The sequence below is a fragment of the Papio anubis genome, chromosome 12 (genome assembly GCF_008728515.1).
Source record: "Papio anubis isolate 15944 chromosome 12, Panubis1.0, whole genome shotgun sequence".
NCBI classification, from domain to species: domain Eukaryota; kingdom Metazoa; phylum Chordata; class Mammalia; order Primates; family Cercopithecidae; genus Papio; species Papio anubis.
The window spans coordinates 119,561,556-119,588,637 of record NC_044987.1 but is presented as its reverse complement, the minus strand read 5'-3'; the positions used below and the strand labels follow the sequence as shown (position 1 = coordinate 119,588,637).

The 27,082-nt window shown below is 54.8% G+C and overlaps 1 protein-coding gene across 7 annotated transcripts in view; it reads right to left on the bottom strand.

The window, feature by feature from the left end:
- CTTN (cortactin) overlaps nucleotides 1-27,082 on the bottom strand; it is a 39,063-nt gene that overhangs the window by 1,898 nt on the left and 10,083 nt on the right. For 4 of the 7 annotated variants that reach the window (XM_031653794.1, XM_031653791.1, XM_031653793.1 and 1 more), the window contains 13 exons: nucleotides 24,897-25,026; nucleotides 20,351-20,461; nucleotides 19,270-19,324; nucleotides 17,911-18,021; nucleotides 15,189-15,299; nucleotides 14,542-14,652; nucleotides 13,365-13,475; nucleotides 11,951-12,006; nucleotides 9,548-9,617; nucleotides 6,124-6,272; nucleotides 3,563-3,652; nucleotides 1,427-1,604; nucleotides 985-1,056 (listed from right to left, as the gene is read on the bottom strand). In XM_031653794.1, the coding sequence (XP_031509654.1) occupies nucleotides 985-1,056; nucleotides 1,427-1,604; nucleotides 3,563-3,652; nucleotides 6,124-6,272; nucleotides 9,548-9,617; nucleotides 11,951-12,006; nucleotides 13,365-13,475; nucleotides 14,542-14,652; nucleotides 15,189-15,299; nucleotides 17,911-18,021; nucleotides 19,270-19,324; nucleotides 20,351-20,461; nucleotides 24,897-25,026 (1,355 nt within the window). The remainder of the gene's footprint in view (nucleotides 1-984; nucleotides 1,057-1,426; nucleotides 1,605-3,562; nucleotides 3,653-6,123; nucleotides 6,273-9,547; nucleotides 9,618-11,950; nucleotides 12,007-13,364; nucleotides 13,476-14,541; nucleotides 14,653-15,188; nucleotides 15,300-17,910; nucleotides 18,022-19,269; nucleotides 19,325-20,350; nucleotides 20,462-24,896; nucleotides 25,027-27,082) is intronic. The other 3 variants (XM_009185427.4, XM_031653795.1, XM_009185429.4) reach the window with 3 other exon arrangements.

The following is a 27,082-nucleotide window of genomic DNA, read 5'->3' as shown; positions in this document are numbered from 1 at the left end:
ACGTATCTGTGGAGGGGGTGGGGAGATGGGCTGCCCAAGGCCATGGGGGTGTGGAGGCCACAGTAGAGGGACGGCTGGGGAACACCCGGAGAGAAGCCCGAGGTGATGGCTTAAATGGGCCTGGAGGGCAAAAGCCACGGTGATGAGAATCCACACACAGGTGCCGAGATGCCACAGACATATCCACACGCGTGCATGTAAACGCACGTGTGCAAAGGGACTGAACGGGGACAGCCAGCGCTCACTTATGGTAGCATGCCAACTTCCGCACTGATGGAAAATTGCAAACGGGAAGCACTCAGAGGCAGCGGCCGGGGATTCGGAAAGGAATCCCACGCCACCCGTAAGATGCTTGTCAACTGCAGAGGGGTGGCAGTGGCTTTGTGGACCAGATGGTGGCTGAGACAGAGGGACAGGTGGACGCCACGCGGCCCAGCAGGAAGCCCCACCGCGTGGTCTCCACGACCTCACTGCCACCAGAGCACGGCTCAGCCTGGCCCTGAGGGAACACGGGGCAGGCGGCTGAGGCCAGCCCAGGAGCTGAGGCTGCTCTTAAACTGCCAAGGCCGCAAAGGGAACTCAGGGGGACACGCCGGCCACATGGGAGCTGGTGGCCAGGACAGGACAGGCAGGAATGGGGCATCTGTGTGGCCCCCTCACCTGGAGGGTGGGGCATCCCTGAGGGACAGCGTCCTTGACCTTGGGAAACACGCTGGAGTCTTTGGGGCTGGCAGCACCCTTGCAGCTCTCCAAGGGTTCAGAGAATACTAAAGATAAAGGGGTGGGTGCGTGTGTGTGCGGAGATGGAATCTGGGTAGGGAACATGGGAGTTCTTGGCACTATACCTGCAACTTTTCTATACCTCTGAAATTATCTCAACATAAATTATTTCTACAACGCTGGAGAAGTCAATTCTCAGGAAACAAGCACAGGCGGGTGCAGCCGCCCGGGTCTCCCCTCTGAACACTTTTGCGGGCTGCTCACCAGCCTGGTAGTCGTACAGGGCGACGGCTGTGATCCCCAGGTCGTTCTCGTACTCGTCGTAGGTGCTGTCCTCTAAAAGAAAGCCAGGACAGAGCTGAGCAACACAAAGTCCCACACAGGTTCCCAGCCTTCTCAAGTTTTAGACGATACTTCCTAAGATTCTGTCCCAAAGACACAGGACGGCAGCTGAAGCCCTCCCTTCCTCTGCCCTGCCCGCCCGTCCCCAGCACGACGCGGATCTTCCCGGGAAGCAGCTCAGGAGCCGCTGCCCCAAATGTGTCTAGAGCACTTCCCTCAAGGGACAGAAAGACCCTGCAGCAAGCAGGCGAAGGCGGGTCAGCGGGAAACCCACCCACGCTCCTCGCAAGGACACCACAGGTCGAGCAGGATGTCTTGGGAGCTCCCCGCCCTGGGAAGGGCGCTGCAGCGTGGGGCCCAGTACCTGTGGGATAGTGGCCTGGGGCCTCTGCGCTTTCGTAGACAGCCTCTGTGGCGTAGGCCAGGCCCTGCTGGCTGCCGGCCTCTCGATAGTCAGCGGCCTCCACGCTGTACAAGGGCTCCGGCTCTGTCTCACTCACAGGGCCTCTGTAGCTCAGCTCTGCCTTGAAGGAAGCCGCGTCCTGGGGAAGGGTCACACGCACATGGCACGGGGCCCATGTTGGCTTCCAGAGAGCAGCAGCTGCACTGCCACAGCCAGCAGAAACCCACAGGCCATCTAATTCTCAGTCCCAGCCAGGACTGAGAAAACAGATGTGGCATAGCAAGGCCAGGCCTGCTGGCATGTTCACCATGGTGGTGAGTGCAGGGAGGCCCACATGCCATTTCCTTCCCGATGACTGGGTCCTCACCCCCGGAACACCCCAGTCCTGCAGTAGCCACGCCCACACGGCAGCTTAGGAGCCACGCCCCTGCCTGCGCTGTTGCCTGGGGGTAGAGCCCATCTTTGTTGGGTTAATTTGGCTGATTTCGAGGCACAAGGCACCCTGGGGCCGAGTGGCCACCCTCCTGCCCTGTGCTGCTCGACCCTGGCCCTGCCTGACAGCAGCTTCACCACATGGCTGCAGAGCGGCCGAGCCTGCAGACCGGGCTCTGCCCTAAACAAATCCTCTCTGCAGAGGGCAGTAAGGGCATCGCCGAAGAATCACATTCAACTACAAAGGTGCCAGCGGAACACCTCGTTATTTATAACCACCGCAGCTTCGGAGCCCCACCGAAAATCCTGAGCTGCTTATCACCGACGCTGGCTTTAATCAGTGTTTCTGAGCAGGGTCCACCTGATGTCACCGGCAGTGAGAGAAAAGCAATGCCAGCAGCTCAGAAACGCGCAGCCAGGAGATCCGGGAAGAACTGGTGGTGGAGCACTGCTCGCCAGGGAGAGTGAGCGGGCAGGGAGAGCGACTCCACCCTCAGCGCAGGCGCCGGGAGCCACGCAAGGGCCGAGCTGCACAGGAGGGGCAGGGTCGGAGCTTCCTTGCGGCAGACGGCGCTGACTGCCAAGGGGAGGGACGAGAGGGGGAGGCTAGTTCCCGATGAGCTGCAAGGCCTCACTTACCACATCCCCCCAGGGCCTGGCAGGGTAAAGGCAGCAGCACAGCCCAGGACGGACAGTCGGGTGGTGACGAGGCCATGGCCAGTGAGGCCCAGGCCCCAGACCCTGCCTGTCTCCAGGGCGCTCTGGGCTCCTGAACTACCGTGGTCTGGAGTGTGCTCCCCGTAACTACCGTGGTCTGTGGTCTGGAGTGTGCCCCCCGTAACTACCGTGGTCCGTGGTCTGGAGTGTGCCCCCCGTAACTACCGTGGTCTGTGGTCTGGAGTGTGCCCCCCGTAACTCACTGACTGGCTCCTGGGCGAGGAGAGATGAATGCATAGACCAGGATGATGGCGGTGGGATGGAGAAGGGGCAGGGCTGGGGCCAGGAGAGGTGGTTATAGGTGGAGGGTGTGGTTAGCGCAGGGATGGCAGGGAGCAGGAGACACAAAGTCAGGGATGGGCGGGCCGTCGGCAGACGGCTCGGTAACTCTGGGATGGGGACGGGTAACTCTGGGATGGGGACGGAACACTGGGGGACCCACAAGAGGGGGTCAGCAGCACAGGGAGGGGCTGGACAGCATGTCTGCAGCACACTCATGAGAGGCTGCAAGGCCGGAGAGCTGAACGGGGCAGGCACAGAAGGCAGATCGCGCAGGAGGTGGGGGCTCAGTGATGAGGGAGGGCGGCATTGCCAGAAGGGAGTGTGGCGGCGTCCCGCACAGCAGACAGCAAGTGGGGGGAAGACCCCCACATCTGATTATCTGACAGCAGGTGACCCCAGCAGGGACTGCAGTGAAAGTGGCCAGACTACAACAGGCTGTAGAGGGGTGAGAAGATGGCACGTGGGCCTGCACAGCTGTCCCCTGACAGCACTGAGGCATGTCACCCACCCCCAGGGCGCTCCCGGCCCACCCCTCTCCGGGCGTGGAATGTAGCGATGCCCTCTGCACCCACACCACGCTGCCTGCCTGCAAGGGCTTCCTCCGCTCCACAGAGGACCTGGGCTCTGGCAGGAAGTCACGCTCATTCAAACACCAAAGACACCAACCTCATAGACGGGGCTCGAGGGCAGCCTCTCCTCGGTTGGCTGAGGTGCAGGCGACGCAGGGGGCGTTTGCGTTTTGGCTCTGGCTTGCTCCTGTGATTGAAAACAAACAGCATTCAGAATGCTGCCATGACACTCTGCACTGTCACGCCTGCCGTGTTTCAGAAGATTGCGCCCAAGCTCTAGGCATGCTCTGGGGGAAGGAGCGGAAAACATCCACACCAAGGTTGAGCTGGAGCACTAAGCCTCGGATCCCACCAGCACCCAGGCAGGATCTGAGGGGCAGGTGAGCTGAAGCACCAAGCTTCAGATCCCATCAGCTCCCAGGCAGGATCCGAGGGGCAGGTGAGCTCTGAGCTGAGATCACACAGCCAGTGATGCGACAGTGCTGGGACTGGGCCACAGCTCATGTCCCGCCCACACACGATTAGATGGTTTAGCCACAGATTTGGGAGTCTCAGTTGATGCTGCAAAGGGTTGAGACTTTGGGGGCCTTCATATGGGCTGAGTGCGTTTGCGCATGAGACGGACATGAAGCTTTAGGGGCCAAAGGATGAACTAGGGTAGGATAATGGCCCCTCAAAGCTGCTGACATCGCAGTCCCCAGACCCCATGCGGAGGGACTGTGTGTGTGATGAAACTAAGGGTTCTGTGATGGGAACTCTGGACTGTCTGGGTGGACCCAATGTAATCACGAGGTCCTGAGAGAAGGGAGGCAGGAGTGTGAGGGACAGAGGAGGGGCGGTGACAACGAAAGCAGAGGCTGGAGATGGGAAGATGGGGCCGCAGGGCCGCCAGGAGGAACACAGCTCTGCTGACATCTTTGAGGACTTCTGACCTCCAGGGCTGTAAGACACTAGCTGTGTGCTGTGTGTGGTGGTGACTACAGCAGCAACGGGAAACTCACTGACAGCCTGCGGGCTCCAGTGCCAGACGCTGAGTCTGAGGGCGAGGTGTGCAGGCACACGGGCCAGGGAGCCACCCAGGCAGGATCTGAACCCCAGGCGTCCGCTCCAAACCCTGCCTCCTCTACACCAGGACCCACAGGAGCCCCGGGGCGTCACGGCTCAAACTCCCTCCCTCCTGAACCCCAGCCAAACCCCTCTCCCAGGGGCCCCTGAACCCCAGGCATCCATTCCTCCCTGTCCACTCCATTCCCCTCCCCCCCTGTTCCTTCCCTCCCCCCTGTCCATCCACCCCCGCTCCATCCCCTCCCCCCCCTGAACCCATCCAGCCCCCTGGGACCCTGAACCCGTCCATCCCAAACCCCTCCCTCCCCTCCCCCTGGGACCTGAACCCCGGGCGTCCGCTCCAAACCCCTCCCTCCCTCCCTGCAGGCCACCAGACCCCGGGCGTCCATTCCAAGCCCCCCTCCCTCTCTCCCCCTGCCCGTTTACCAGACCGGGCATCCGCTCCAAACCCCCTCCCTCCTCTCCCTCTGCAGGACCTGGACCCCGGGAGTCTGCTCCAAACCCTCCCTCCCCTCCCCCTGCAGGACCTGAACCCCGGTGTCCATCCAAACCCTCCTCTCTCCCTCTGCAGCCTGCCTTGCTCTGTTAGGAACACCCCGGCGTCCGATCCAAACCCTCCCTCCTCTCCCCCTGCAGGCTGCCTCGCTATGTTAAGAACAATGGTAGTGCTGTCTTGTCTTGCTGAAGAGAAAACCACTCCTGGTCTTGAGACCCTAGCACGGTTCCTGGCATCTATGGTCTTGCCTGACCCCAACAGGACAGTTGTAAATTCCCACGTCACCTGGTGCCATCCACAGATTAAACACTCGAAGTACCATGTCCTGTGTGGCCCCGCAGGGGCAGGGCCTGGGGTGGGCAGGAGAAGCCCAGGCTTCCACACAGGCTGGGCCTGCCCCACACTGCAGACGCCCCAGCTGAGAGCCACACCTGGTAACTTCACACACACACATTTGTAGGCTCCAGGCTCTATTCACAGCCCCCCCAATCCCGCTGAGCACAAGGAAATTCCTTGTCAGCGGGACACCACCCAGGCTAGACCCAAAGCACCCAGATGCAGGCTCGTGCTCTGCCCCTGCCAGGGGTGCGCTCCTGGCATCTTTCTCTGGAGCGCTTCTCCACAGCCGGGGCTTGGGTGAGCGGGGCTGGGCGGGCCAAGCAGAAGCAGGCCCCAAGAGCAGGCTGCCTCTGCACAGAGGCCCCTCCAAACGCCAAACTTTCACCCGGAAAAGGAGGGGCTTCCAGAGGGGGAGGGGTGAGAAGAGACTCAGGCTGACATTTGGACAAGAGCTCCGTGGAGGACGAAGCCGACAGGACTCTGCTGTCAGCTCAGGGACAGAGGGCAGGGCAGGTTGCTGGGTCCTGGGGCTGGACCGGCAAGACCAGGATGGCGCTAGCCAGCTGCCTGGAGCATTGTGGCCAGAGACTCAGCCTATGTGTGGCTTCATGTGACAAGTGCCTTAAAGCACAGCCTTAAAGGAGAGTTAAACATGCCTTCCAAGGAAAGAATAAGCCCCGCCCAGGCCCCAGAGCTGCCAATCCCCTCGCACAGGTCCGAGAGGGAGAGCGCGCTGCAGCCCACTCCTTGCCGCTCACCTCCAGCTTCCTCCTGGCCTCTTCCTGCTCCTGCCGCTCCTTCGCCATCCGCTGGGCTCTCTCTGCCTCCGCCTTCCGCCTGTCCTCCTGCTCCTTCTCCTTAGCGAGGTTTTCAAAGTTAGCTCTGATGTTACTTGTTTTGCTGGTCACTATAGAGAAAGGAGGGAGGACGTGTGGCTTGAGCACAGCAAAAACACTGCTCCTGGACAACAGCCCCACAGAGGGTGACCACCCCAGGAACCGGTCATCCCCCCACCCCCGAGGAGGGAAAGGTTCTTGCAGCTGCCAGCTCACACTGGTCCGGAGCCAGCACTGGGCGCCGGCCGCAGGGCACTGCACACCTGGTGGGACTGGCGATCCCCCTAAGCTTGGCATCAGGAAGATCTTTAAACAAGACAGAATCTTCACCACCACACTCACAATTTTAAATAAAAACAGCCAATTTCTCTTAAAGGCATCTGTCCTTGATAAAGCAGTTAAGGTACTGATGTATACTGTAATCGACATATACTGAATACAGTGAATCTCAGCCGCTGAGTATACATTTTTTTATATTGTGTGTGACAAAAATGGAAAAGAGGGCAGTGGCTCATGCCTGTAATTCCCAGCACTTTGGGAGGTTGAAATGGGAGGACTGTCTGAGATCAGGAGTTTGAGACCAGCCTCAGAAAGATAGTGAGACCCCATGTCTATTAAGAAAAAACGATAAAAATGTAAGTCAAAGGTGGGGAACAAGGCCGGGTGCGGTGGCTCACGCCTGTAATCGCAGCATGTTGGGAGGCTAAGGCGGGTGGATCACGAGGTCAAGGGATTGAGACCATCCTGGCCAACATGGTGAAACCCTGTATCTACTAAAAATGCAAGAATTAGCTGGGCGTGGTGGTGCACGCCTGTAATCCCAGCTACTCGGAGGCTGAGGCAAGGAGAACTGCTTGAACCCAGGGGCAGGGGTTGCAGTGAGCCAAGATGGCGCCACTGCACTCCAGCCTCGCAACAGAACGAGATTCTGTCTCAAAAAAGTGGGAAGACACGTGAGCCTTCCCTGCTGTGTCCGGGACTGTGGCGGTGGCTGTCTCTGTCTCAAGGAACATGAATGGAACCATGAGAGCTGCAAGTTGATTGTTTTTTCATGGAACAACGTTCTTCCCTGAAATAACAACTGACAGACAAACTATGGTTATGCAAAGCTGGGTATCTGGCATCAGTTTTCTCCCAAGTGAATGAACTAAGCCTATTGTGTCAAGAAAAATTACTGTAGTATTTGTCGCCAACGGGAAAATTCCAGCTTTCAAGTAAAAGACAGAATTCTGAAAAATGTGAGGCTGCCACATGAACACGACAATTTCCACTTAGCCTCTGCAGATGACATTGACGATGACAGCAAATATGATTTTTTTTGGTCCTGTATAATGAGAAGTGTCCGCAAGTGGAAGACGGGCATAATTCAGAGGTCCAACATTTTCCAAATAACCAACACAGGGTGCCACCCGAGCATACTGGGGAGCGAGCCACTCAGGGCCAGAGGAGCCGGCCCGCAGGACCACCCCCACCTGGCACGCTTGCATGGCATCGCGGAAGGACACCCACACTGCCCTCAAGGTTACAAACACTCCTCCCTTTCCCAACCGCCTACCCAGGTGATTCCACATGTTCTTCCTAAACAACGTAACATCGACAGACTGCAGAGGCAGATAGGTGTGAGAATGCAGCCATCTTCTATTAAAGAGATTTACAAAATAAAACAATGCCACTCCGTGCATGGCCAGTTATATTATTATTTTTATTTTTTGCGATGGAGGTTAGCTCTTGTCGCCCAGGCTGGAGTGCAGTGGCGCAATCAAGGCTCACTGCAACCTCCGCCTCTAGATTCAAACAATTCTCCTGCCTCCGTCTCCTGAGTAGTTGGGATTACAGGCGTGGGCCACCATGCCCAGCTACTTTTTGTATCTTTAGTAGAGACAGGGTTTCACCATGTTGGCCAGGCTGGTCTCAAACTCCTGACCTCAGGTGATCCACCTGCCTCGGCCTCCCAGAGTGCTGCGGCTACAGGCGTGAGCCAGCATACCCAACCTAGTTTTGTTCTTTTTAAGTGAACCCATTTATAACTTTCCAGTGGCTGTGGTGGCTCATGCCTGTAATCCCAGCACTCTGAGAGGCTGAGGCAGGTGGATCACTTGAGCTCAGGAATTCAAGACCAACTTGGGCAACACAATGAGACCTCGTCTCTACTAAAAATAAAAAAATTTAACTGGGCATGGTGGCATGCGCTTATAGTTCCAGCTTCTCAGAGGCTGAGGCAAGAGGACTGCTTGAGCCCCGGAGACTGAGGCTGCAGTCCTGCCTGGATGACACAGCAAGACCCGGTCTCAAAATAAATAAATAAACAAATAAAACAGTCCTCTGATTTCTTTTTTTTTTTTTTGAGATGGAGTCTCGCTCTGTCGCCCAGGCTGGAGTGCAGTGGTGCAATCTCAGCTCACTGTAAGGTCCGCCTCCTGGATTCAGGCCATTCTGCTGCCTCAGCCTCCTGAGTAGCTGGGACTACAGGCGCCCGCCACCATGCCTGGCTAATTTATTTTTTATTTTTTATTTTTAGTAGAGACAGGGTTTCACTGTGTTAGCCAGGATGGTCTTGATCTCCTGACCTTGTAACCCACCGGCCTCAGCCTCCCAAAGTGCTGGGATTACAGGCGTGAGCCACCACGCCGGGCCACATTCCTCTAATTTCTAATATAGTCAATGTCATCAAATACATCAACGTCTTGGGGGGTTCTCACTAGTGGTCAAAGTGTCAAAGCGTCCTGGGCCCTCCAACTCTGAGAACTGTGGATCCACGGCTCCCCTAGTAAGCAGTGGTAGCTCTCCGCATCCTGTGTTAAATTTAGCACTTGCTTTCATGTACGATATTTTCCCCAAGTACCTGACTCTCCGGGGCATGGGCCACCTCTGACTCAATCGTGTGTCCAGCACAGAAAAGGACAGGTTTCGAGCTCCCTGGTCAAGGGCCCAAGAACAAGCAGCAGAGAGAATGTCTGCCGTCGCCTGCACACAGACATCAAGACGTCTTCCTCCTGCCACAGCTGTGACCCAGTGGCTCAGCGAGCCGGGCAGGCCCCAGCTGCTCCCAGGAGCTGGTCACTGGCAGTGTGGAGGGACCCTCGTGAACGTGCACATAACCCCTTTGCTTTGGGAAGAGGCCCTCGAAACAGGCCCCACTGAAACAGCTGCACCATGCTGCGTTTGAAAGGTGACTCTAAACCTCTGCAGGAGAAACGGGATCTTCATCAAAAGGATCATTTTCTTTCCCAAAAATACGCAGCAACAACCACGCTTTCAACTAGTGGTGCGTCTGCTCCTGGCTGTGTTTCACCTCAGTGTTTTCCTGGGAAACCACACGGTGCTCCCGGTATCAGCCAGGACTCACCAGCTTCAACAGGTACTGTCTTCTGGTAGGCAGAGGACACCTGGGTGACATCCTCAAAGGTGGACGCGTTCTGTGGAGATAGGAATTGGGCGTCAGAAAAGCACTTTTCTCTTTTCTCCATGCCCTGTGGCAGCTCCTACCAGATGCAAATGCCTTCCTCAGATCTTCCTAAAGGCCCAGCCACACAGCCCAGAGCACTCTTCATGGCCTCTCAGTTTTGCAAACTAACTGAGGCATGAGAACGATTACCCACCACATTTGCAGGCAACCGTGAGTCAGCATGAGCATAAGAAATACATGTATCTCCATCTGCTCTATCATACACCAATTCTGGGATCCGCCTCACGCCTTCCCCACCCTCCCTCGCCACCCAGAGGTGTGAGCATTGACAGGAAGCAAAAGACGCTGGGGACACATGCAAGCCTCTGGTGGCCCGTCCTCCACACCACACCACGCAGTGGTGCAGTCACATCTTTCTGCATTGCGGGGGACTCAACTCCGGCCTGACCAAGTAGCAGCAATGATTCTCACATAGGACTCAGGTGGAGACTGGCAGGGCTCGTGGAGACCAGCGGCCGTCCCCAGTCTCACTGTGGGTTTCACTACCTCTGATGAGAACACCTGAGGCTCAGAAGCCACCAGAGCCCCCACACCATGGCCCCTTTCTGCCCAGCACCTCCTGCTTGCCCCCTTCCTGGCCTGCCTGTCCTTCCTCGGACCCTGCTCCCTCCTCCTGTCAGTCAGCTCCAGCGTCTACTCCATGTCCCTTGAGCCGCTTGCACCTGTTCAAAGGCAAGGCCATCAGCCTTACTGGGTCCCATCACCCACTGGGCCCTCTGCAGACATCACCTCGCCCTCAGGGGATGACCTCACCTCCCAGCCTGGGTTGTAGCCCCATCCCCACAATGTACGGGGACTCAGGCAGTTACAGCACCCTCTCTAAGCCTTGGACTTCATCACACAGCAAACCAAAGGAGAGAAGCTCCACCCCGTCCTGGATGAAGGACAACGACACCAAAGGCCACACCCCTACACTGCCTCCCCACGTGCTCACAAGCTCAGCGGTCACTGCCAACACCAGCAATGCTGACCACAGACACCCACAGCACAGCAGTCCCTCAGGTTCCGGCCCCAAAGCCACAACCTCTGACTCACCCAGAGGGGAGCTCCTTCCCTCCACCCGTCCCAGTGCCTCGCAAGGCCCCCGCTACCTCACCGGTTTCCCCTGCCCAGTGTCCTCTGACCGCGTGCCTACTCCCCTCCCCACTCTGCACGCCACCCGGGCCTGGCCCCAGCCCTACCCCAGCTTCCTCTCACTGACACCCACATCCGCTACTCCCAGTTCTTCAGCTCACTGTCGGCCCCACGTCCACCCCACACCCACCCAACTGCTCCCTCCCCTGCGTCCCTTGGCGCCAAACACCATGCCCTGCTTCTCTACCACCTGAGCCCCTCCAGTTCTCCTCAGGACCACACCCCCCTGCCCAGGCCACTCCCCACAACCCAGACTCCACGCTGAGGCTGGCGGATTCTCAAAGCAGACCCCCAAAGTGTCCCCTACCTGCTAACCCTTCTGGGGCCATGCATGTCACCTAATGACGTGCAGAACGCCCTGTGGTGTGTGGGGCTCTCCAGGGCTGGCTCTGTCCCCGCTCCCCGCCCTCCCTCTGCAGCTAGGCTCCTCGAGAACCTGCTGTGACTCCTGTCCCACCCAGCCCCGCACCTCGTCCCTCCGTGGTCTCCTGAGCCTTCTCTCCTGAACTCCCGCCTGCCCTCAGAAATGAGCCCAGGCTACGGCTCCCTGGCGAGCCCAGCCCGAACACCTGCTCTGCCCGCCCACGCCCCCAGAGCCCACATCAGGAGCCCCTGGATGGTGCTGTGTGTGGTCAGCTTCGAGGCAAGGACTGACCCTGCCACCCCTGACCGCAGGCCATGCACAGCAGCAGGCAGTGTGGAGCCCGCGTCTCTGTGAGGCTGAAGATGGGAGACATGGCTCATCATGGCACAGGCAGCGCCGGCCACCAGCGGGGTGGCCCCACACGCGGTCTAACACTCGGTTCCAATCTCATTTACTGTTAAGAATTTAAGTTCAAATGGACATGAGCCCTCGAGGCTCTCACCTCTCATGTTAAACGTCTGGGTTCCTGTGGCAGCCCAGCCGTCCACTGCTGTGCCACAGCCAGGTGCTGAACCTGCCTGGCCTGGGGCCCCCAACTAGAGGGGGGCCAGGGCCAGCGCCCATCCCACAGCACGGCCATGAGAAGCACAGGACACATCATGTCCACCGTGATGGAAACCACCTGTGCCCCACCCCAGTGCGTAGGTGCCACCCGCACCGCGAGCCACGCCCACCAAGAGTCCCTGCAGGCAGACGACACTAAGCTCCGGGTCTGGAATATTTACCTTATCCATCCGATCCTTCTGCACCCCATACTTCCCGCCGAATCCTTTGGAGTAGTCTGAAATGTGGCAAAACACAACACTTACTGTGCGGCGGAGGCGAGCGTGGGGTGGCCGCGGGTGCATGCAGACAGATCCGGAAACAGCCCAAGAAGGTGCACCACAGCGGGAAGAAACGAGAATGGCCAAGCGAGGCTTCACTTGCAAGGCAAGTTTTGCTTCCACCCATGGTCGTGAGACCCAGGCAGTGAGAAGCAGGGCACAGGCCAGGGGCGGGCTTCAGCATTCCCTGAGGGGCAGGAGGGGCGGCAGGCGGCAGGCAGGAGCTAAGCGAGGAGAGGGCACGGACAGGCCTTTGCAACGCGCCACTTCAATAGCACAGTCTTCCGCACCAGCACGGGCTTATTCTCAGCTGCTTCCTGTGCGCCTGCTCTACTGAGCGCTAAAAAGAGGCTCAATCGCAGTTTGTTCTCTTGCTTTTTAAGAGAAAAAAAAAATCCATGTGGAAATTCTACCAGCCAAATCCTTCTGCTGCAGCAACACAGATCCACATGAAAGTCACACTGTCATGCAGGAGTGATGCCTCGGAGAGCCACTGCCATCTCCATGCAGTCTGCGGGACCACCCCAGGTGTGTCTACCTGCCCACACCTGAACACTGCTGTGTTTCTAACGCTGCAGGTGGAAAGTCTAGAGTCTGCCCTGCAAGGTTAGGGAATTACTATTTTCCCAATTATGTGTTCAGGTTCTAATAACCAAGTCCAAATTTTGAAGGTAACATAACTGCTCTAAGGAAGGATGCAGAGCTGGTCTGCGTACATACTGTGTGGCTCTGTGTGGAGATGTTACACACATACGGTGTCATCAAATGAAACAAACAAAAAACCTCCCAACCCCGGCCAAAAACACCACCACAAATGAGACACAGACACCACACAGAACACGCCTGTCTCCTGGCCCTTGCAGCTACGAAGCCCCTGGTCAAACGGCCAGTGGTTTGGTTGAACCGAACACCTCTCTCCTCATCTGGAAGGCCTGACTCAACGGCTCACAGCAGCCACCATTACCAGCAGAACAGCCTCGGGCAGAATGCTGCTGGAGAGCGGAGATGCCCCGGTCCAGAGACTGGAAGGGTCACAGGGTTCGAAAGACAGCACCCACACACTAACTGGTACATCCTGCCATACGCAGATCACAGGTTCACAGGGAAGAAAGTGAAGCGGGGAAGAGAAGGGAACCATTCAAAACCAGTGTCGCTCTAACAGAAATGGGTTTCAAGTGCCCAACAGGCTGACAGCTGACAACTGGTGACACAGGAGGACTGTGCTGCAGGCGCGGACGGTGAGCCCTGAAGTCTGTGCTAGAAGTGGCTGCATGGGACGGGGAGGGTGGGGGTAAGAGGCTGGTGGCAACTGTGCCTTGCTGGGACTCGTGCTTGGCCAACTTCTCCTTGTAATCAAACCCCACAGCAGCGGAGTCCTGCCTCTCCGACTGAATACCGAATTTGCCTCCGAAACCAGTCTTATAATCTGAAAATCCACAAGCAACGGTGGGGAAAACAACCAAGAGAGGAAACACAGTTGGGTTAGAATTGCACGAGCATGCGCAAAAATCAAACACAGTTTCCAGAAAGCAAGGACTCTCCTGAGCTTACGGCCTTTGAGATCCTACTCCCAGGCTCAGCACCAGAAGGTGGCTCCAAAGGTCAACGTTAAAGAATGAACTTAAAATCTGAACACTCGGCCAAGATGTGGAAACAGGCTAAGAACTGTACTTCAAATAATTCAGTAAAGGCACTCCAGGCTGTGCAGTTCATTCCTAGGGTCCTACCCACACTGCAGACGCGTGCTCGTATCTGTGTACACGGGAGGAGAGACCCTGCAGATGTGGAGGGCGCAGCCCCATCAGCCCCGCTCCTGCTTATCTCAGGGCTGGGTCATACTCAAAGCGTTTCAGCCCCTTAGGTTCCTTTCCCCAGGGAAAAGGGACCCGTTCGGACAAGAGAACACTTTCGGTTCAAAAGTAAGTATCTCCTGCCAGACACCGTGGCCCACTTTATAGACAAGAAGCCTGGACGAGGAGCACTGCTGCTCCTGCACCTCCTGAAGGCAGAAAACAAGCGGCATCCCAGGAGTGCTGCAGGTCCGGCCCATGTGCCCACTCCCGGGTAAACCCAGCCCCCTGCTGCAGGCTTGGCCCATGTGCCCACTCTCGGGTAAACCCAGCCCCCTGCTGCAGGCTTGGCCCGTGCACCCCCACTCCCAGGTAAACCCAGCCCCCTGCTGCAGGTCTGGCCCATGTCCCCACTCCCGGGTAAACCCAGCCCCCTGCTGCAGGCTTGGCCCGTGCACCCCCACTCCCAGGTAAACCCAGCTCTCTGGGGCACCAGCCCCGTGTCAGCAGGGAGGGGTCATGACTACACTAGCTGGAGGGTTTCTGGAACTGGGAGACTGTGGGGGGCGCACAGGACAACTTCAAACAGTGAAAACAGAACAACGTGCAGCAGGCACACGCAGACACAACACACACCAACTGACCCACAAGAACACAGACAAACTCCCAAAACCATCTCGCGGACAGGCAGAGGGAATGTACCTTTTTGGGATTCATGCAGCTGCAATTTCTCCTGGTGATCCCAGCCAAGGGCACATTTGTCTTGTCTGTCTGTCTGCACACCAAACTTTCCTCCAAACCCTTTCACATAGTCTACATGCACAATGAAAGGCCAGAACCCATCATCAGCAGGTAGTGCGGGCCACAGGTAGAAAGTATGTTTTCAATACAGTTAAACACACTCGAGTCACTCAATCTGCCCTTCTCTTCTGGATCTTTGGTAATACCTTAGATAATATCCACGAAGAGGCCCTCCTTGGAGAGTGGCAGGAAATAACCTAGTCTACGACCTCAGCATTGTGATTAAGCCAGACAGGACCCCATGGAAGCTCCCAGGTACGCGGCTTCCACCCGCACCACGAGGCAGCACAGGCTCACACGGGCAACACGGACGTGCGGGGCGCGGCCGCCACGATAAGCAACGCCGCTGGGGCTGGAGCGCCAAAACATGCAAGCTCCGAGTTCTTATTTAGCAGCGTGTTTCTAGATGTGCCGTTTTCAAGTTGGGGATTTAATGAAAACGAGACATCCACATTAAGGGCTGTCAATAACGCTTTCCTTTTCCGGAGTGGCTACCACCTGCCACATCACTAGCTGCTGGCTGGAGGGTAAGATAAAACGGAAGACACCTTTCTGGGACTCGTGCTTCTCCGTTTTGCCTTGATACTCAAAGCCAACGGCGCTCTTATCCACTTTGTCCTTGTCGATGCCGTATTTGCCACCGAAACCTTTGGAGTAATCTAAACACAAACAAAAAAAGGACTGCTTTAAAGGGAGCAATGAAATCAGTGAACACGCAAGGGTCTTAGCAGTCCTTAAGAAAGGCTTTTATCGTTTGATTAAAAAAACACAAAAATCTTTCGGGTCCACTGTAGGGCCACTGAGTAATACAGACAATATTTAAAGGTGCTATTTATGTGTAATAACAGAAACATAAACAGTGGTTAGCAGAGGTGGGGGCATGTGCCTGCAACCCAGCTACTCAGGAGGCTGAGAAGGGAGGACTGCTTGAGCCCAAGAGGCTGAGTGCAGCCTGAGCAACATAGCAAGACCCCATCTCTAAGTTAAATCATTAACGAATTTTTTAAAAATTAAAAAAACAGGCCGGGGGTGGGGGCTCACACCTGTAATCACACCACTTTGGGAAGTTGAGGCGGGAGGATCACCTGAGGACAGGGGTTTAAGGCCAGCCTGACCAATATGATGAATCCCCATCTCTACTAAAAATACAAAATTAGCTGGGCGTGGTGGCCCACACCTGTAATCCCAGCTACCCGGGAGGCTGAGGCAGAAGAATCACTGGAACCCAGGAGGTGGAGGTTGCAGTGAGCCGAGATTGCACCACTGCACTCCAGCCTGAGCAACAAGAGCGAAACTCCATCTCAAAGAAAAAAAAAAAATTATTATTATTTTTTTAAGTACAGCAGAGGCTGGACACGGCAGCTCACACCTGTAATCTCAGCACTTTGGGAGGCTGAGGTGGGCGGATCACGAGGTGAAGAGATCGAGACCATCCTGGGCAACATGGTGAAACCCTGTCTCTACTAAAAATACAAAAAATTAGCTGGGCGTGGTGGCGCATGCTTGTAATCCCAGCTACTCAGGAGGCTGAGGCAGGAGAGTCTCCTGAACCCAGAAGGCAGAGGCTACAGTGAGCTGAGATCGTGCCACTGCACTCCAGCCTGGCGACAGAGCAAGAGACTGTCTCAAAAAAGGAAGTACAGCAGACGAATTCCTGTAACATCATCCATTGCATCCAGAAGCTAGCAGGAGATGAGAGTTTATGATAAGGCTCTAAGGGGAGGAGGTGGCACAGGGGCAAGACTTTCAAAGGCCACTCTTCACAAACTGAAGCCAACAGGGGGATACCAGGAAACAGGACACACACAGCATCTTCCAGAAACACCAGTTCTACTCAGAATGAAGCCATTTAGCATGTCACTGTGATACCAAAACATGAATCTCTCATGAACCCACTAAAAGTAAAAATGCAGAGGATCAAGGCCTGGGAGAGAAGGCCTGAGGCATCTGAGGAGGCTTGAGTCTGCCCAGGTGCTCGGCCCATGCTCCCAGGCTCACTGGAGTCACACACTCAGCGGCTTCACGGAGCATGCACTGCTCACAACTGTGCGGTATGGGAAGAGGAGGAATGGACTGTTCCCAGGAAAGAGGCAGAGAGCAGAGGCAAGCAGCCCTGTGCAGTAGGCAGGGCCTGACCGGCAGGAAGGCCAGGCCAGGCCAGTCTGCGACAAACTGCAGGCCAAGCTGCCCTTCACGCCACTGGCACTTTCCTCAGGGAAATGCCAAGCCAGAGTGGTCGGATCTTCCAGTGGTGTTTCTTGGTCTGGGTTTTTTTTTTTTTTTAGAAATCTGAGTTTTTAAATAGTCAAGCTCTCAGTTTTCAAATGTTGGCAAATATTTTTAAAACTTTAAATGTGCAGGCCAAACAAAAGAGGCGCAGAGACACGGGCAGGCCACAGCCTCTGCAGCCCTGGGAAACCCTCTGAGTGCTGGTGTACAGGTTACGCTGTGGGGAAGGAGGAACTCAGCACAGCCTCCAAGGACAACTTGGCAGTATCTATGGAAATTCTACATTCAACAGACTTCGACCCAGCAATTCCACATCTAGGAGTGATTCTTTTGAATAATCATTCGTGAACAAAACACAGGTACAAGAATGTTCCCTGCAGTCAATTTTCAGTCGGGTGCGGTGGCTCACACTTGTAATCCCAGCACTTTGACAGGCCGAGGCGGGCCAATCACCTGAGGTCAGGAATTCAAGACCAGCCTGGACAACATGGCAGAATTCCGTCTCTATTAAAAATACAAAAATTAGATGGGCGTGGCAGCATGTGCCTGTAATCCCAGCTACCCGGGAGGTTGAGGCATGAGAATTGCTTGAACCAGGGAGGTGGAGGTTGCAGTGAGCAGAGATCACGCCACTACACTCCCTCTAAAAGAAAAAAAAAAAAAAATTTACAGGTCACACCTGTAATCCCAGCACTTAAGGAAACCAAGGTGGTGGAGGATTGCTTGAGACCAAGGAGTTCAAGACCAGTCCGGGCAACATGGCAAGACCTCATCTCTACCAAAAAAAAAAAAAAAAAAAAAAAAAGAAACAACCTAAATTCCACATTCAAAAAAGGAATGGTTACAAGGACTATGGAATCCTCCTATGATGGGGAACTGTGCAGCCATTCGAATTAGGAAAAGCCCACATACACTGGTACTAAAAGAACACCAAACATTTTAAGTTAAAAAATCTACAACAATCATCTGTGAGGAGAGAAAATGCCCTCGTGGGTGCTTCTGGAGCAAACGCATGATTCCAGACCATGGGGTCCGCCCCACCTCTCTGTGACTCATGCTTCTCCGTTTTGCCCTGGTAGTCGAAGCCCACTGCGCTCTTGTCTACTCGGTCAGCCTGCACGCCGTACTTGCCGCCAAAACCACTGGAGTAGTCTAAAGAGACAGGGCAGCAGTTAGCACGTGGGCCTGAGGACAAACTAAACTGTCCCTTTTGTTAAACTAAGCAGAAGTGTGTAGTGGTTACAACTCACAAACAGATCAAGCACACGTTTTACAATGTACAACAAGCCACCCACTGCTCCATACAGGTGACGCTGGACCCGCTTCGTAACAGGTACATGGTGGGGTTCCGGGCCCTGTCAGCTGTTACAGGGCAGTTGCTTTGTGTGGTCAGAAATGAAGCTGCATGCCCACTTTGAAAATCAACTGCTCAGGTAAAAGTTGGAAAGCTTCATACAAAGAACCAGCACTTTGGGAGGCTGAGGCAGGCGGATCACTTGAGGTCAGGAGTTTGAGACCAGCCTGGCCAACATAGCAAAATCCCATCTGTACTAAAAAATAGAAAAATTAGCCAGGGGTGGAGGTGCACATCAGTAATCCCAGCTACTTGGGAGGCTGAGGCAGGAGAATCGTTTGAACCTAGGAGGCGGAGCTTGCAGTGAGCCAAGATTGCGCCACTGAACTCCAGCCTGGGCAACAGAGCGAGACTCTGTCTCAAAACAAACAAACAAACAAACAAAATGAAAAAAATGGAAAGAGAAAGCCTCGTATGAAGAAAGCCACACAGCTGAACACGGGAAACAAGACCCTGATCCTCCCTCTGCCTGCCCACACCACAGCTACCTCCACCTGGACTGCACCGAGACTGCTTAAGGACTGAGAGCTTGTTCCCCCGGATGATGCAATGACACTAAAAGAGGAAGAACTAAATAAGCTTGCAAAAAATAAACTGAAAACTTTAAGGTAGCGATATGCTTTGGTCTTTCAAAAAGAGATGGTATGATGTAATAAAGATTAATCACCAGCAGTTAAGACCGTATGTGTATAATGAAAACAAGAATTTAACAACTCTGGTTTCTATCCTTAGAGGGGGAAGTTAGCTTTTTGCTGATAAAGCTGAGAGCTCTCTTCTCCAGGAGGAGCACTGCCCAGATGAAGGGAGGGCAGCTTCCGCTAAAGCGGGAGGCTCCACAATGACAGCAGATGCCAGGGCTCCAAGGAGGCTGTGTAACGGGGAATGCATCCGTCATGCGGCATCCGGATGATCCAGAAACATGAAGAGGAGGGCAGAGTCCTCCTTGTGGCAACAGAAACCGCTCGGGAAACGGCTTCAGGTGGCCGTGACTCTCCCCATCAGGGCCCCTGGAGCGCCGGCCTCTTTCCGCGCCTTTCGTGTCTTACCTTTCTGGGAGGCGTGCTTCTCAGTCTTCCCCTGGTATTCAAAGCCTACGGCAGACTGTGATGACCAAAAACACATTAAAGAGTGGAGAGAAATACATTTTTTCAATGTCCCTGAAACAATCTCTCTGAATTAATTACATGAAATTTTTAAAAACATGAAACATGTTATGTTGTGACCTCTGGGTTCCTAAGCCAGGTGCAGGTGGCAGTAACGCAAGAGCTCTGGCATCCTAAACGGACAGGACAACAAACGTTCTGCAAGGCCCAGTGGACGGCGCGGGCCAAGCTGTATCCATGGCGACCTGCCCTCCCTAGCATGTGGCGGCAGGGCGTCCTCAGCCGATTCATTCCACGGGTTTCACGAAAACTCGCTTCTCAAATATGTCATGCTGAGAACATTAATATTAATAACAGGAATAGCAGTGGTCACCAGGGGTGCACTCCAACCAGCCAGGCACTGCGATGGGCATCTGAGCACACCCGTGAGAGAGGTGTGATCATCCCCCTCATTTCACAGACACATAAATTCAGAACCGTGGCTAATATGTCACAAAGCCACAATCTGCCACCAGCATCAGCTTCCTGCTCCCTCCAGGCTCCTGATCGCTCCTCTATTAAACAAAAGAGCCGCCAGCTCCAAGCTGAAGAGAATCAGAGAAGAGGCTCGGGCCCAGGATGACTACAACAACATCCTGACGCAAAGCCTGAGTCCTGGACGCAACAAGCGCATCCCGCTCCCCGGAACATGCTCTGAGGCCACTCTGTCACAGTAGCACACACGTGAGAAACACGGGCAGCAATGGTCCCTGCTGGCACATTTGGACAGACACAGGGCCGTCCAGTACTGGGGCACGTAGTGAAGAGCGACCGCAGGGACTGCTGTAGCAAGCCCTCCGCATCCCGCTTCCTCTCCCTGGGCTGAGGCTCTCAGAGCATCCTGGGAGCGGGATGCCCCTCTCTGCAGTCCCACAGAGCTGGAGGGCACCTGCCTGCCACTACAAGTGTCCCAATATGGCTCAGATCTACGGGGAACGCTCCCCCTTGCCCCAACCCCCACCAGCCCCAGCACCACATCACTCACCTGATCAACTCTGTCCATCTGGACACCAAACTTGCCTCCAAAGCCGCGGACCGAGTCTACCTGTGAGCAGTGCTTGGAAAGTTTCGACTGATATTCGTGGCCGACAGCTGACTGGAACAGGGTTCAAACACAAAGCATTAGACACTGACGACACTGCGGCACTTCACTTCCTCCCAGAGCAGGGCTGGGGAGGCCACCTCCTGCTCAGTGCAGGGAAACCTTACATGAACACACCCATCTGGGGAGCCAAGGAGGGGGCCCGACTCCTGGGAGGTCCAGGTCCTTGGTGCAGGCTTTCATGGCCCACCCCAGCCCTTGGGCTCCTGGAAGCTGCACACGACCCCTGGCCACAGGTTGGAGCCACCAGTGGGGATGTCTGACACCACTGGGCATGAAGAAGGGACACAGAGCCGGCGGCCTGTGGCAGGATCTGTGAGACCCGCCGGTGTGGAGGCTGCTGGCGTTTACTGAAGTGGGACCTCTGCGAATCACATGACCCAAGAATCAGCACAAAAAATAGTCTGCAAAACACAGGCTCATATTCGATTTCCGCTGAGCAGCACCCCATTCAGGCAGGAGCCAGGTGCCGGCCCCAACGCCAGCTCGCTTCAGCATCATTAATGTCGTCAGCCCCCGTCAGCGCACACAGGTTTGGGGACCTTCTGTTCGCCAAAGCCAGCAGGTAAAGCCGAGGGTTCCCCTGGGCTTTCCAGACCCGGTGTCCAGTTCTTCTGTAAATAGCGCCTCTGGGACAGCCACATCCATCCACAGGTGTGCTGTCCACAGCTGCTTTTGTGATTCCGCAACTCCGTCCAGCAGTTTCAACGAGACCCTCTGGTCCACAAAGCAGACAAGATCTCCCACCTCAAAGCACCGGCCCTGCTCCAGCCCTGACAGTCCCACGCTCGGGCACACCGAGGCCCCAGGGTTCTGACGCTCCCTGCTGACAGCAGAGCCGGGTCAAGGCCTCCTTCACGGACAGTGCAGGCACGTGGCCCAGCAGACGGCGTGGAGAACGCCCACGGCACACCGGGACCCGTCTTCTCACTCCCTCTAGTATGTGGAGCTGCTCATACTAACCTGAGCAGCATCCCACACCGGTGCTGACACAGCAGGCAACTCAGAGCGCGTCCACTCTTTCCCCGAATGAAAAGCAGGCTTTGCCCTAAGCCTCGGGCCTGTGCTGCGCCCTCTTCTTCCCACATTTGTTCTGAGGTCGGCAGCTGACTCCTCATCCACACGAGCTGTCACCTCCAAACCCTCTGTGGCACAGACTGCCCATCCGTGTCCTCTGGGGTCCCACCCAGAAAACAGAGATGAAGGAGTGGCAGAGGCAGACGTGCCAAACAGATTCCCCAGCATGAGTTTTCATCAGAAGGAAGTTATAGGAAAACGGATCTAAAGACATGCCCAGAATGACAACTAGGCAAAGTTTCCAACTTTTTGATGGAAAGAGATTCATCTCCAAAATTGCATTTGATTTTACACTGACGAAATCACATGTTATTAAACAGTCATGCTGGGGAGATTGTATCTTGAAGCCTGAATGTGTAGACTCAGGGCTACGGGATGCAAGGAGACACGGGAGCAGGAAGGAAGCCTGCCCCGCGTGATGGATGTAGCCACCGCCGGTCGCAAGGGAAAGGTGCAGCGTGCTCAGGCCCCAGCGTAAACAGAATCCGGACAGCCCGTCCAGGCTCCTCTCACGTGTGCTTGTCCTCCATGTGTTCTTTTTTTCTGGAAGTCTCTAGCACATATTCCTCAACTCTTAATGCAGAGATTTCAATTTTTTATTTTTTTCAATTTCTGAAGTGGGCAAGTTACAAATAACTTAAGCCATTTCCCCTTCAGTTTGGAATCTGAGTTCAATCTATTTATCTCCTGAGACGGGGTCTCTCTCTGTCGCCTAGGCTGGACTGTAATGGTGCGATCATAGGACACTGCAGCCTCCACCTCCCGGGCTCAAGTGATCCTCCCTGCTTAGCCTCCCAAGCAGCTGGGACTGCAGGTGTGCACCATGTTCAGTTAATTATGTTTTTGTAGAGACGGGGTCTCGCTATGTTGCCCAGGCTGGTCTTAAACTCCTGGGCTCATCAGATCCTCCTGCCTCGGCCTCCCAAAATGCTATGATTACAGATGTGAGTCCCGTACCTGGCCCTGAGTTATTTTTGACAACATATTTGTCCCATGGTGCTGACCCGAGCTGAGAGCTAACCTGGCCCAGATGCCAGCCGGGACTGAGCAGCTGCAGCACCCCTTGCTGGACTCGCCCTGCCAGGATAGCTCTCCAGCTTGCCCGCTAAGAGGTGACAGCAAGGCTCCACAAGCCTCCTGGGCTCCAGGAGCGCACTGGCCTAAGAGGTGGGGCTCATGGCATAGGGCCAGGCACGAGGAGAGGATGACAAGTCCCGACCCTTGAAAAGCCCAGCCCAGAGGGGAGTCTCCCTGGGAAGGACGGCAGGATGAGGCAAGGACAGGTGACGAGGGAAGCAGAGGCTGCCATGGAGACAGCACAGGAGAGAGGGAAGCGAGGGCTCTTCCAGGGAGCCTGGCGCTCCAGAAGGCCTAAGTGGCAGGTTCCAAGGTGAGCGAGATTCGGGCTGAAAAAAGGTGCAGTCCAAGCAGCAGCAGAGAAGCCACAACAGCTTCCCTACCAGGCTTTCCCTGACACTCTGCCTTTCTTTTCCCCAATATGCCATTTTCCCAACCCAGAGCAGGGAGCCCCATTTTTAGAATAAATTTCTCTCTGCACTAACTCCCCACAAGCCCTGTAAGCACAGGGCTTGCCTCAGTCTGGGGTGGGAAAGGCTTCTACCGACTTGCTTCACTCACTGCACTGAACACAAGAATTCCGTCTGTCCGTCTGCACATGCTTTGCTCACTGCACTGAACACAAGGATTCCGTCTGTCCGTCTGCACATGCTTTGCTTACTGCACTGAACACAAGGATTCCGTCTGTCCGTCTGCACACGCTTTGCTCACTGCACTGAACACATGGATTCCGTCTGTCCGTCTGCACATGCTTTGCTCACTGCACTGAACACAAGGATTCTGTCTGTCCATCTGCACATGCTTCGCTCACTGCACTGAACACAAGGATTCTGTCTGTCCATCTGCACACGCTTCACTCACTGCACTGAACACATGGATTCCATCTGTCCGTCTGCACATGCTTCGTTCACTGCACTGAACATAGGGGTCCGTCTGTCCGTCTGCACATGCTTCGCTCACTGCACTGAACACAAGGATTCCGTCTGTCCGTCTGCACATGCTTCATTCTCTGCACTGAATACATGGATTCTGTCTGTCCGTCTGCACACGCTTCGCTCACTGCACTGAACACAGGGTCCGTCTGCCGTTGACACTCCGAAAAGCCAGCGGACTTTTTTTACACTCCAGAGATGATGATTCTGCACACCCCGCTCTCCTCAGTGTCAGCGCATCTCTGTGGTAGTGACACAGCAACATCCATGTCTCCTTCCTGCAGATGGTCCCTCACCCCACTCCTTCCCCAGGCTATTTATGATGGTGGTTTGGGGTGCCCTGCCAGCCCACCACATCATCTACTGTGTAGGGGACAGAGCAAGGTGCGGCTCACTGTGACACGGCAACATCAGCCCGTGCCCAGCTCAAATGTTCACCGGCTGGTGCATGAGGTGGGAGAGGTATGGAATTACCGCCTGGAATCCGACACCAGCCGAAACACTTCTTTCCACGGGGTAAAGGCAAGCATCTGTCAGGTCAGAACAAGCTTATGTTGCTCAGACTCAAAAGTTCACCTCCAGGATGTCTGTTTTACTGAAGAAACATGCAAACGCACCACGATCTCTTCCATCCTCTCTCCACGAAGGAAAAGGCAGCCCTCCTGAGCTAACGGGGCTCCCTTTCTTAGGGTAGAGAGGACCTAAAGTACGGGTGGAGCTGGAGGCATTTGGCCAACGTCCTCAATCAACGTCTGCATGGCAGTTTGCATCCCATCAATGATGGCTCCCGGGAGGCTCTCCCAGACCTCTCAAACAGAGCGAGCACTGTCCCCAGCCTGGTGGGCGCCCCATTTAGACAAGGGACAGACTGCTCTGACAGTCACTGACCGCATGAAGCATGTTAGCCAGGCCTTTGGCTGAATTTCCGTGTGTGCTGTGAACCACGGGGGCCTACAGATTTGACTCTGGTCTGCGGACTGGCGTGACTTAGGCTGCAAGCTGGAACCGGAGGCATTGACAAGGATGACACCTGGAGCCACGATGCTTCCGGACTTCTGTCCTGATCACAAGGCTGCCTCTGAGGGCCAGTCTCCCGCTCTGGGCCTTCCCATGTACCACCTGTGCTCCAGCACCTCTGAGGGTTCCCAGCGAGCTTTGAAGAAAGCTAGAGTAGTACTTCGTGAGCAAGTCCGATCAACAGGGGTCTACTCTGGGCAAATCTCAGCCTCAGCAGATTGACTCAGAACTGCTGATCTAAGGAAAGTCTGAGGGACGACTCTGCCACTCAGTCGAGTGGTCCAAGCGCACCAGGAGCCTGGCACAGGCAGCCGCGGGCCACTCACCTTATCCATTCGGTCTTGTTCCACACCAAATTTCCCTCCATAGCCGTGGGAGGCTTTGGGTCCTGTTTCAAGTTCCTTCTCCTTAAGAGTCTGATGTTCTTGAAAGACGTTCTCCCTCAGCTTGTGGATGCTTGAAGGAGATGGAAATAGGAACAGATCAATAAACAGATGTGCAACTTTGCCTCCCGGTGTCATAAATAAGAACAGGTGACATTATCTTTGTAAATCTGCCTATCTGATGTCCACCAATTCTCTCCCTGCACTGTCCCTTCCTGACTATTCTGCCAGCTGGTACACCCACTTCAGCAGTCTGCAGCGTCAGACGCATGCTCCGTGGGAGACAGAACGTGAATCTGAAGGCAGACAGTGGGGTCATCCCAAATCCCCGCTAAAGATGGCTCTACCCAAACCCGGCCTTTATTCACATGCAGAGAACAGGAAAGCCAGTCTGTAATCATCCAGAGGTAGAGGGGAACACGAGGCTACGCCCCCTTTCCCAGTCACTGGCAGAAGTCCAGTGGTGCTGCACATGTAGACGGCTCGTCCGTACTTGAAGTACTCCAGCTTTTTTATACATTCAAAGATGTGAGGAAAGCGTTTCAGAATTTAACATCTAAACGCCACTGAAAATTTTTAATATAGCAGATGATGAAACAGATGACAAGGTGTGCTCAAATCTGGCAGGCAGGACACAGCTGTCATTGAGAGACCCCAGCGTGGTATGAAGGCCACTCTGGCATTCACACTTTCTGCCCAGGAGACACCAGGCCGCCACCTTCGACATCTGGACAGCAATGCTAGAATTGAGGATGAAATACGAACCAGGCTCGGAAACCGCCCAATACCCTGATGGGCAGGGAAAGACGCCACTCCTAAAACCTGGGAAGGCCCCAGAGCGTGAAGAATGGGCTCATTCCCCACGTGCTCCCCTCTGAATTCTAAGCCGCCCGAGGCTTTTGTACTGGAGAGTTGTTTTTTCTCCAAGCCACTCTCCAAGACATGTTTTGAAGCTACAGGGAACAGAAGAGATGAGAAGAGGTACGATGACTCAACGAATTCAGGAGTCTGCTTAACACCATAGCAAATCCCCAAGGCTACAGCGGACTCCTAAGTCAGCCCCATTCCAGTCTCTTGTCCTGGGCAGCCGCACGGCCACTGGAGTTCCGAAGTTGCTTCTGTGGAAGGGAGTGTGCTGAGCAAGCCAGACAGGGACTAAAACTTGGGTATAAAAAGCCACTGTGGGCCAGGTGCGGCGGCGCACACCTGTGATCCCAGCACTTCGGGAGGCTGAGGCAGGAGAATCACCTGAGCCCAGGAGTTCAAGACCAGCCTGAGCAAAAGCAAGACCCCATCTTTAAAAGAAATAAAAGAACTTAGCTGGCCATGGTGGTGTGCACCCACGGTTCCAGCTACTCAGGACGCTGAGGCGAGAACCCAGGAAGTCAAGGCTGCAGTGAGCTATGATTGCACCACTGCACTCCAGCCTGGGTGACAGAGTGAGACCCTGTCTCAAAATAAATAAATAAATAAATCTTTAAAAACAAAATAAAAAGCCACTGGGCAGACTGTGCCTTCTTTTCTGGATGATGGACTGAATCTTTCTCAGTTGAAGGGACCGTGGCCAAGCAGGACAGTCTCGCCAGGATACTGAGGTGGTCACCGGGTCAGTGGTGCTGCCTTCACAGCCAGGGAAAGGAGGATCCACTCTGAACCCAGTGTGGCCTAAAATAAAAGTCTGAGCACATTTTAAAAGTTCCTTTTATCTGCACTTCCTGAGGAAAAAAAAAAAAAAAAAACTGCCCCAAGAGCTGGCATTTTAGATAGTGCCAAGTGAGAAACAATGACAGGGCTCACTCAGTTCCCTCCGCTGGGCTTCTGATAAGAACACAAAGCTCACAGTACCCCACGACTAACACATAATCATTTCCAGATAATAAAAACAGGGACAGGGCATTTAAGGTCTCAGTTATTCAGACATCTCATACTTTAGAAACCTCTCGTGTGTAAGGTAGAGCTCAGGGAAAAGTGTTCCCTGATAAAAGCTAGAATACTGAGAAGCAGACACTCTAAAATTATAAATATGGAAATTGTTTGCAATGGGAATTTAAAAATTACTGAGCACATAAGTATCTAAATATACACATATAAACACACACATTACATATACACACATATATGTGTGTGTG